At 49.1% G+C, this 11630-nt stretch overlaps 1 protein-coding gene across 1 annotated transcript in view; it reads right to left on the reverse strand.

The window, feature by feature from the left end:
• The window catches only part of FREM3 (FRAS1 related extracellular matrix 3), a 124477-nt gene extending 116698 nt beyond the window's left edge, over positions 1-7779 (reverse strand). The window contains exon 1 of the mRNA XM_084856167.1: positions 2556-7779. Within this exon, the coding sequence (XP_084712293.1) occupies positions 2556-7779 (5224 nt within the window). The remainder of the gene's footprint in view (positions 1-2555) is intronic.
• Positions 7780-11630: the final 3851 nt, after the last annotated feature.

An 11630-nucleotide genomic window follows, 5' to 3' on the forward strand; every position in this document is an offset into this window, starting at 1 on the left:
CTGGTGCAAATAAAATTCATACTCCCAATCAATTAACTATGGCTAAAGCAGCAGCCCCTTCATGGGTCACTGCCTTGTTGTGGCGAAAGGGCTTGCATAACTCAGTGAAGCCATAAGCTATGCCGTGCAGGGCCACCCAAGACGGACAGGTCATGGCGGAGAGTTCTGACAAAATGTGGTCCGCTGGAGAAGGAAATGGCAACCCACTCCAGGATTCTTGCCAAGAAAACCCCATGGAACGTATCACAAGGCTAAAAGAGATGACGCCGGAAGATGAGCCCCTCAGGTCGGAAGGCATCCAACGAAGGCCTGGCGTGCTATGGTCCATGGGGTCAACGACTGAACAACAAAAAGCAGCAGGAGCGGGCCTGTTCCACTGCACACTCCCTCTCTGTGTTGGCCTTAACCATGAATAAGGCTGACATTAAAGCACCAGCCTTAACCATGGTTAATGCTAACCAGACTTCACTGTCACCCCAGATTTCAAACACAGTTTGAAGCTGGTTTCAAATCTGTAGTGAATAGTGAAATACCAGTTAGTGTAAAGCAGCCTCCCCCAAACTGGTGCCCTCCAGATTTTTGGACTTTAACTCCCATCAGTCCCAGCCAGCCTGGCCAATACTGAAGAATCCTGGGAGTTGTAGTCCAAAAGATCTGGAAGACACCAGGTTAGGGAAGGCTGGTGTAAGCATGAGCTTGTTATTTAGGTGACATTAGGTCACAGCGCGTTCTTCTAGCCACTGCCCCAGCTCTCTAAACAGAAGGACACAGGAAGCTGCTTTTTACCAGGTCATGCTATTTTCCAACGAGCACAGCTTCGCCTACTCAGACTGGTGAAGACTTTCCAGAGTCTCAGGCAAAGGTCTTCCACAAAGGGAACTGACAATAGCTCTTTTCAGACATTCAAGCAGGGGAGGCTGGTGGATCCGATTTTGGCGGGGCTGAGCCTCCCTTCTGGGTTTTACTTACAACCAGCCAGTAGTCTAAAGGAGCAATCCAAGGTGCTGGACCCTTTTGGGGGATAGGGTCCAGCACCTCAGATAGCTTCTTTGGACTCCAGGCTGATTGTAAGTAAAATCCAGAGTGGAATCTCCACTCCACCGAAATCCGATCCATCAGCCTCCCCAGCATTCAAGATCTGTGTCAACTCAACATGCAAACAAGGAAGTGGGGCTGCTCCTCCTGTCCCTGCCCACAATTTCCACATGTTGATCAGCTCATGTACTCCTTGATCACACTGAAAGAGTATTATACGAGTCTTATATGCCTACAAGTCCTAAATGCGCAAGTTCTGTGCGTAAGAAACCTAGAAGACAATGAGCTGGTTCAAACAACATGACCGGGGGTTCCTTAATGCATGGTGAGGCTGCGACACATGCAGGGTGCATGTGGCTGCCATTTTGCATATCTAACCCCCGCTCAGGGGTTGCTGCATCTTGCAAACCAGCGAGCGTGGGCTATGCGAGGGTTAAACAACCCTCGTATAACCCTAGAACAGACCATGGGTTATGTGAGGGTTCACGTGATATGACAACCTCCAAGAGGAAGGGAAATGGGAATGCAAAGCAATGCTGGCAGGCTCTACGGCTCGTTGTGGATTAAATAACCCATGATGAGCCCGTGCTATGTCATCCAAACCAGGTCAGTGCAATTGAGCTTATTTAAGGCAAGAGACCATACGGACCTGTCATAAGGTTTTTGCTTACAAATAAGAGCAGCACAGAGAGCAGCATAGGTATAGGAGGAATAGCAGAAGAGCCAAAGATTGGTTCTATAAGCCTGACTGCTTGTGATTGATGCACCTTTGTTTAAGGCAAGTTGCCAACCACAGGGTACAAAGAACCTGCTATAATTTTAAATGGGTGGTTTGAGGAAAATTCACCAGTAAATTCTAAGTTCCCCACATGGGCATACAGATCCAATCAGTTTATGGAGGTCTAAGGCACAATCCTGTTTGTCCGTCCTATGCATTGAGTGGATACAGATTTTGAACATCTATCAAAGAAACTAGAGTGCCACCAGAAATCAAATATCAATGCAAGTAATTCTGTTTAAAAGATTTGTGGGCTGCACCCTTTGTTAGAGGGTGAGTTCTTATACAGTTGTGAGCAAATTTAGGATGAAATATACAACTTCTGACTTTTTGTGCTGGGTTATAAATCCTTGGATAGTAGATATTAGGATGATAACATATTTAGAAACTAAACATACTTCTAGAATTTTCACTTTTTTTTTTTTGTTTTGCAAAAACAGCTTATAAAAGTTTTTACATGATTACTCCACTCAAATGCTTTGAAAAATCCTGTATGGTAAGCATTTTAACTCTGTTATCATTTTACAAATATGCCTATATGTTTTCTGACTACAATCCAAAAGCCATTTATCCCACAAGGTATTGAAATCTGTATGACTTCCACAGAATAAATGGTCTGTGAGCTAGAGTCAGTGAATGATGCAAGACCTTAGAACAAAAAACGCAATCTTCTAAAAAGCTACAACTATTTACATGAAATTAAAATTCTAAAGAAACAAGGTGGAAATCAATTAGTACTAACCTTGTGTAAACGCTTTAACCGTTCCATTTCCTAGGCCGGTATTAAGGAGAAGTCCATGTTTTGGCCCATCTGTGATCTTGTACTTCAGCAATTTGTGTGGACTGTCTCTGTCTTCTGCCTTCAGAGACTTGCTGGTAATTAAGAAGCCTAGGTGGCCAGTTGGAATATTTCTCAGGGTTGGGGCACCTTTATTCACTACTATCTGTGGCACACCATTGTCCAGAGAATTGATCCGGATCTTCATCATCTGTGGGTGATGTGTTTCAAGCATGGAATCAGGAAAAACATAGAAGTCCAAGTGGGTCCCATCAGTAACCGTGAAAGAGAAGCTATCTTGGCTAGTTTCTGTGCCATCATGTCTATAGCTGATCATGTTCTCATTTAAGTCTTGCTTAGTGAAGCTGGTCACAGAGTAGCTGTTGTTGTAAAGAATTTGGCCATGGACAGGGACTTGGGTAATTATAAAATGGAGTAGATGGTCAGGTGTGTCCCGATCATCTACATTCAGCTCAAATGGGGTGATCAGTCTGGTTTCCCCTTCCTGAACTGTCAGATCATGGATCGTTAGAACTGGCTTTTTATTGTCCACGTCAGTAATGGAGACTCTGAAAGTACGGAAGACTGGATTATAGCCATCTGTCACTTCAAACTCAAAGCTATCCATCTTCACCTCATCCTCTGCAGTATGGATGTAATAAATCTTGTTTCCAGCTAGCTGGAGCTGTGTGAAGGTAGTGACTGGAACTCCAGGGCTATCAGAGTTCTCCAAATGACCTCTGCTTGGGGCCCGGGTGATACTGAACCGGAGATGCTCATCAGGGCTGTTAATGTCACTTGTGCTGAGGAGGTCAGTAGTGAGTGTCACTTTTCCACCTTCTTTCAGGGTCACTCCTTTATTGATCACTTCAGGGAAGACCATATCAATACCACTGATGGTAATGTAGAAATATCTGTCTATCAAAGGATTTATGCCATCAGTGACATCAAACTTAACTAAGTCACGGACTCCCTGTTGGCCAGTGTGAATATAGCGTATACAATCCTGGTCTATGTCATTCTGTGTGAAATTCATGCCCAGTGTAATGTTGCCTAGTACATCTCCTTCTTTGCTCATGCGCTGCAGAAGGCCATGCCTGGGTAACAAACGAATAATGTAAGTGAGCATCTTGTCCTCTGAATCAATATCAGTGGCCTTGAGGTCTTGATTAGTGATAACTTTTGACTCACCAATCTCCACTTCTAATCCATCATTGATAGACATCCTGGGTGTCTCATCATCCACCAAGATGACCATAATTAACACTTCTTGCTCCACCGTGTGCAGGCCATCAGTCAACTGGATTTTGAAAGTGTCCTCTTTAGTCTCTGAGTCATCATGCTCATACACAATGCTGGATGCCTCCCGGATTTCTTCCAAAGTGAAATTGTGTATGGACACAGTGCCGGTGGCCAGCTGGTTAACAATGTGGCCGTGCTTAGGAGGAACAGTTATGAAGAATCGCAACTCATCTGGGGGAATATCAGCATCAGCACCATTAAGAATGGGCGTGTCAATCACCAAACTCATCCCTTCCAGCACCACAAACTCACGTACAAACAGTTCAGGTTTCTCATCATTGGTTGGGATAATTACAATGGGAAAGAACTGGTGTGGCGAGAAGTTGATACCATCAGAGCAGTGGAAAGTAAATCTGTCTTCCAAAGGTTCTACTCCCTTATGGATGCTCTGCACATAGTTGATGTGTCCAAGACGAACATCCTTGATGGAAAACGCACTGATGGCAGTCCCAGCCCTTGATTTTTCAGACCCAGGGGCTGGAGAGATGTTCTCCAGGTACCCAGAAGTGGACTGTATTAGGATGGTACACAGGATGTCATCCCTGGGAGTATCTATGTCTTCTACATCCACGAGCTGTAAGCTTAGCACGTTTTTCCCTCCCTCATAAACGGTGAATGGCTCTTCCCCCACCATAACTTCAGGAGCAATGTTGTCCACAGGCAAAATAGTCACAGTCACACGCACCCCTTCCACTGTGCTGCCTCCCACCACCCACTCATTGGAAAGGTCTGAGATTGTAAGATTGAAAGAATCAGACAGTTTTTTCAAACCAATCTCTCCACCAATGTGAGCATAGACCACTGCCCCGCTAATAAGGTCCTGCTGGGTGAATCTCTTAGAGGGCACCCCGTCCACTAAGATATCGCCCAGCTTGGGGGGATCCTCCACAATAAAAGTTAATGCCAGCTCATCGGTATCCTCATCTGTCCCCTGGATAAGAGAAGTAGTTATTTCAGTGACACTATTTTCCAGCACATCAATAAAGGCTCCCAAAAGTCCAGCACTACCAGGGAGGGTGATGCTGGGGCGCTCATCATCCACTGGCTGAACTGCAATTTTAACAATGATTGGCACTTGATGGACTCCATCACTTACTTCCAACTGGAAGGAATCACTCGTGTACTCATCACCACCGTGCCGGTAGGATATGCGACCATTAGCAATGTCATCTAACAGAAAAGATTCACCCTGCACCATCAATCCCTCCTCCAAGTAGCGCAGGTGGCCATGCTGGGGTGCCTCAGTTAAGGTGAAGACAATCCTGTCAGTGTCTGTATCCTTATCAGTGGCATCCAGCTGACTGCTGGTGAGGAGGAAGCTGCCTCCCTCAAACACAGTGAAACCAGCATTGGTGATCTGTGGTGGCTGATTATCCACTGGCTGCAGAAAGAGGGTGAAGGTGCCCAGCACGGAATTGCCCACCGTATCTTCTACACTGTAAGTGAACTGCACCACTCTAGGGGTGATGCCAAGCTCTTGGTCCGGCGGCCTATAGGCCACTTTGTGGTGATTTATTTGTGCTTGAGTGAAGTGTGTAATGGACACCAGAGGGTTATCAGTCAAGACAATCTCTCCAGCCAACACAGGGTGGTTTTCATCAGTGTCAGCTGGTGGTGTGAGCACTGTATATTTCAGCTCCCTGTCATCTGTGTCCAAATCAGTGTAGCGCAGATAGCGCTTTCTGAAGTGGGTCACTTGATATTCGAGGACAGTCATCTGCAAAGTGGTACCTGGGTACAATTCTGGGGGCAGGTTATCCACTGGCTGGACCTTGATGATGAACACCTGCTCTCCCGATTGATTTGGTGGGTCATTATCATCCTGGAGATAGAATACAAACTGGTCCATCACTAGGTTGGTGCTATGAGGCCCTGTGTGCCTGTAGAACAACTTTCCATCCAAGATATCCTGTTGCAGCCACTCCGTCACCTCCTTCTCATACACACCTTCACTCTCCACAAAGTGCCAGGAGGATGTAGCACCATGATCCCCCTCCACATCCTCCTCCTTTTCAAAAGATAGGGGAATCTCTGGCTGACGCAGCAGAAGCTCACCAAGACGCTGATGGGTTGATGTACCTGAAGACCCTTCAACTTCTTTAAGTACAAACCGAATGGTTGAGTCATCAGAGTCTATGTCAGTAGCACTGAGGACAAAGGGAGAGATCTGGACCACCTGATGCTCGCTGAGGACCAAGCCGGTGTTGGCATTCAGGAGAGGTGGCTGGTCATCATCAGGGGCAATCGTGATGGGATAAAGAAACTCCACTTGGTGTTGTCCATCTCCCATGCGGAAGACAATGTTATCACTGAAACTGTGCTCGCTGCCATCATGCTGGTAAATCACCTGTCCAGCTTCCAACTCGGCTGCAGTAAAAAACTGGCGACCAGGTGATGCACCCAAAACCCTGAGTTCGCCATGTTTTAGTCCTCTTGTAACCCAAACTTTCACCTCATCCAGGTTGTCCTCATCACTGATTTCAAGATTGCCAGAAAGCGGCCTCGACTGGCCTTCAAACAGCATCATCTGGGGCCCAGCAACTCGGTTAAAGACGGCCACTGGGGCCAAGGTGTTCATAGGCTTCACCACCACCACAAAGGCAAAGGGCTCTGACGAGGCCCCCTCAGGGTCCAGCACCTCCATCTCAAGCTGGAAGAGCCGCTCGCGGCCAGAGTCCACCGTGGGGGGTTGGTAGGCGATCTTCAGCTCCCTCACCTCTTGCTGAGTGAAGGAAGTGAGCGGCCGGCTGGGGTCATCAGTGCTGATCAAGTATCCCTGGAAGCGGGGGTCACCCCCCGCTGCCCTGTCCTGCCCACCTGGGCTCGGCCAGGGCGAGGTGAGGTTGAACAGCAGCAGGCCGGGAGGGGTCTCCAAGTCCTCCGCTGCCAACATGTCCGGGGTGATGGCGGTCAGCACAAACTGGTCCACTTCCATCATGAGCAAAGCCACAAAGCTGGGCTTGGGCGGGGTGTTCTCCGCGCCCGGCCGGATGCGAACCACCACCTGGAAATACTCCCGCTCGCCGGGGCTCTCGGGGGAGCCGCCCTCCTCCAGCACCTCCACGCGCATGGGGATGTAGTCGCGGTTGGGCGAGGGCGTGGCGGCCGTGTGCTCGTAGCGGATGCCGTCGCCCAGGAAGCGGCTGCACTCGTTGCTGTAGCCCGGCGGCAGGGGGCGCCCGCCGGAGTCCACGAGGCGGCCGTAGGCGGGCAGGTGGCTGCCGCCGCCCGCGGGGCGAGGCAGGGCCGTGAGGCGGCAGCGCCGCGGGCGGCCGGGCGCTCCCTCGTCGGCGAAGGCCAGCACCTTGGCGTCCAGGGGCGGGCTGAGGCCGCGCAGCGTCTCCACGGCGAGGGGCAGGTTGCGGCTGAGCAGGCGCAGCTGCTGCGAGAGCACCTCGGCCTCGAGCGTGAAGGGCGCGACGAGAGTGCGGCCGGGCGAGTCGTAGCGCAGCTGCAGGCGGAGGCGGTCGCGGCCGGGGCTGCGCGCGCCGTAGTGCGTGTAGGTCACCTCGCCGGGGCCGAAGGCGCACGGGAAGCGCTTGGGGGACAGCGCGCCCGGGCGGTGAGGCGCCGGCGGCGGCCCGCTCTCCAGCACGGTCAGGACGCACTTGTCGCCCGGCTGCACGCGGACCACCAAGTCCCGGGAGGGGTCGAGCGAGACGGAGCGGCCGAAGGGCACGCGCAGCCCCCGGTTGGCCACCAGGATCCCCGAGGCGCCGCCGTCGAGCGCGCGCGGGTCGGACTCGGCCGGCAAGAGGAGAAGCGACGGCTCGGCGGGGTCCGGCCGCCGCTGGCTGAGCCCGGGCGCCGCCAGGCTGCAGAGGAGGAGGAGCGCGCCGCCGAGGAGCGCGCGGCAGCGGCGGAGCCGCCTCGTCGCTTCGGCCATGCCGCCGCCGCCTCTCGCCCCGCGCGGCGTTGCTGCGCGCCGGCTTTCGGCGGGCGCTGGGACCCGGGGATGGAAGCGCCGGCGAGGTGCGCGACCCGGGCGTGTGCGCTGCTCCGGAGCCGGGCTCTCTGGCCTCGGCCGCTTCCCGCTGCAGGTACTAAAGGGAAGGCGAGGGGGTGGGAGCTGGCAGCTCCTCGCGCCGCCCAGGAACACCCTCGCCCCCCTCCACGGCCCACCCAGGAACCAAGGACCTTCCCTGTGCAGCCTCCAGCGGCGAGCCAAGGCTCCCGCTCCGGCTAAGCCAGACCCCCCTCCCGCCCCCGGGAGGGAGAGCGACTCTCCCCCCGATGGCTGCCAGACCCCCTCGCTGTGTACGGGAGGGACACGCGTTTGGCTCCGGGGGCTCCTTCTGGCGCCTTGAAGCGGCGATAATGGGATCCGCTCCCGCTGGGGAGGGACCCCGCTTGGCAGAAATACTTGCCTCCAGGGCGTGCCTTTTTCTGCTCGTCCCTGAATTGCCGGCTGCTTCTTGTCTCTGTTATCTCGGGGCGTGTAACGCAAGCGCTAGCAGGTTATCAGCGCCGCTGTGTTGGCCCCACAGATAAGATAGGAAAGGTGATATCGTTATTATTTCTGGATGGGTTCCTGCCCACAAAAGTCGTTCCAGTAAAAGAGATCGACGCTGCATGTGTCCAGGTTCCTCGGAAAAAATAAATTTCCAACGGGGCCGCCTGTTAGTCTGTAGCAGCAGCCAAAGAGTGGAGTATGGTACCTGAGAAAGACAGCAGGTATGTCTGATGGCAGCCTTCCCCTCCTCCAGATGTTGTTGGACTTCAACTCCCATCAGCCCCAGCTAGCATGCCGAATAGTCAGGAATGCTGGGGATTGTAATCTAAAACATCTGGAGGGCGCCAGGTTGAGGAACACTGTCTTAAGGTGTTACTGTGCTCTTTGCCAAGATAAATTAATCAGTTTTCTCTCCAGAGCTTATGGTGACTTTACATTTGCACTGGTGTAATAACTTTAAAACAAATACTTTATGGCTTGGATTCAGACCTAGGATTGGTACCAGTGTTAGTGCTAGAGTAGGCCCATTGAAATGAATGGGGCTTAACCATGATTAACTTCAGTCCCATTGATTTCAGTCAGTGTACTTTATATAACGTATATTATTCTGTTAAGTGTGTGTTGGCGTATGTTCTCTAAAGTTGCACACTGACTCAGGTGTCAGTACTGTTAAACATGCACAGGATTTGGCTGCACAATACTTCTGAGCCTATCACAGATGCTGCTAGAGACATATCTGTTAAACTTCCCAAAGATTTTTGGGAACTGGGAAGGCACTCAGGAACAGGGCTACATATAATGTCTCCAGTATAATTGAGAATTTAGTAAGAAAGCCACATAGGCAACCAACCCTGAGATTTTGCTCCTTTTTGATATCCTCATCTTTGCTGCATTTTGTACTCCACTGCATCACCGTGCTGCTTTGCAGCTCACTGTTTCTCATCCACTACCCTTAGTTCCTTGGAGTGGCTGCTTCTCATCTCTAATATTTTTCAAAAGCACACTTGCCAGCTTCCTGTGATGAATCTGGAGTCTTGCCCTCACCTTAGTCAGTTTTGAGATTTTAAAGACGTGATTTAATCCTGTATCCTTATGCAAGATTCTAAGGCAACTTTCAGCACAATCTTATGCATGTCTACTCTGAAGTAAGACCCATTGAGTTCATTGGTCCCAGGTAAGTGTTTATGCTCAATAGTGATTACTTTTGAGTAGAGATGTACAAGATTGCACCGTTACTCTTATTACAGTAATACACCAGCAGGAGCAATAGACATTTTATTCATAAGGGTGCGGGTGGGGAATAAAATTCTTAGGGTGCAATCCTATGCATGTCTAGACAGAAAAAAATCTGGGAGATCCAGCTGGGAGATGCTGGGAGTTGTAGGACTTTTTTCTGTGTAAATATGCGTAGGATTGCAGCCTAAGAATCTTACTACATGTTCTGAAATATAATGCTGCAAGATAAGCCCAAAGTAGCAAGATCTGTGCTGCGATGTATTCTGCCTCTCATCATTTTTAGCCACATAGACATACACATATCTCCCAATGCAAGGGATCCCCATTCCTGCAGATGTGAGGGCTCTAGTATATTGCACTCAAGGTATTCCCATTCATTTAAATAATTGCACAGGACGAGGTCCAAGTGTATGGCTCCCTCTGCATGACAAGAGCTTTCCCCAGCATTTAAGGTAGGAAGTCTATGTGTATATGTGCACACAACTTAGATGAGAGCCACAGACCTGAAATGGTTGCTCTTGCACACTGGGTGGCAAAAATAAAGCTCAACTCTTCACACCCACACATATCCTTTTCCTGATTCCTCTCTCAGAAGATATGCCAACCTGGAATAACATATGCAGGACATGTCAGTCCACGAGGAAAGCAAAAAGCAAGTGGCTTGAGCTCCTTGTTGAGTCCAGCGCAATCTTTTAAGAAAAAAGAAAGCCATATATATTAGAACCTAAATCGTTGCCCTTTCAACTTGATAAAAAGCAAACATTCGAAAAGTCTAAACCTGCAATCCAAATTGCCTGGTAGTAACCCCCATTGATCTCAGTGGAACTCACTTTGAGTAAGTGTGTAGGATCAGGTTCGGATATTAGACTGTGTTGCAGCAAAAGCAAGCGTCTTACGGCACCTGAAAGGCTAACAAATCTATTATGGCGTAAGCTTTTGTGGACTAGTTTCCACTGCATCAGATGCCAGGATCAGGCTACAGCCCTATGCACACTCAAGAGTAAGCCTGATTAAACATAGACATACTTCCTAGTAAACTTGCATAGGATTAGGCTGTATCTGGGATTTATTTATGTTGCTGGTTTTTTCCATTTTTCATGCGCATTTTCCCCTTGTGTTAGAGAACTAGGCAACTGACTAAGCCATTTAACATTTTGTCTACATCTATTTTATGTCTGTTTCATTTTCAGATTGTCATGCAAAACTCCAGATATGACTACTGTATGCTTGCTTGCTTGCTTCTTCTCAAAGGAACTTTCAACGCCTGCAATTAGAGCATATTAAGTTAGAATTGTGTCCAAAGCACTGTTCCTTTTGGTTCTTATACATAGGGCATCTCATGTGGCTTCATTAACTTAAATTATAACAAAACAGATTTCAAATATTTCTGGCCTAAATAGGATTCATTTAAATAATTGGTTTTCAAGGACTAAAAATTAGTGTGTGTGACTTTCTACGTTCAAAAATCCAGCTTCTGTAATGAATCAACAGAATTCTGTGATTAAAATATAGGATTCTTAAGTAAATTTCATTATGTTTGCCTGACTTTCTAATTTATTCTAGTTACCAGAGCTGAGTTTTGAGAGAAAAAAATCTATTCTGTAACTACTTGAGAAGTTACAGAGAAGGAATAAATGGGGCAGTGTGCACAGGGGTAGGAGAAAGGAGCTATATGGGAGGAAAGGGGTCTCGATTGCACAGGGGGAGGGTTGGGGGGAGATGGACACACACAAACACTAACAGATGGCATTTTGCTCTCTTCCAAAAGTTCATTTTCTACTGTGCAAACACTAGCACCCATACCTAACCCACTCTTCTCCATAATTGGACACGTTACAAACCAAGGTGTAAAGCAGGGTTGGCAACATGGTGCCCACACACACCAGTACACTCTTGGACACTGTTCTTGGCACCTGCTGAGGTGCCTTACCTCTCCTACATTTTTTTGTTATTTAAAGAACAACTTTTCTTATTGGCAGCTAGGATTGCTTCAAAGCAAAGTGAGGGCCTGTAGCTGCTCCCGTCTTCTATTCCCATGAATGCCTCTG

Source organism: Heloderma suspectum, chromosome 5 (genome assembly GCF_057233095.1).
Source record: "Heloderma suspectum isolate Gila_16-S chromosome 5, 16-S_ref, whole genome shotgun sequence".
Lineage (NCBI taxonomy): Eukaryota > Metazoa > Chordata > Lepidosauria > Squamata > Helodermatidae > Heloderma > Heloderma suspectum.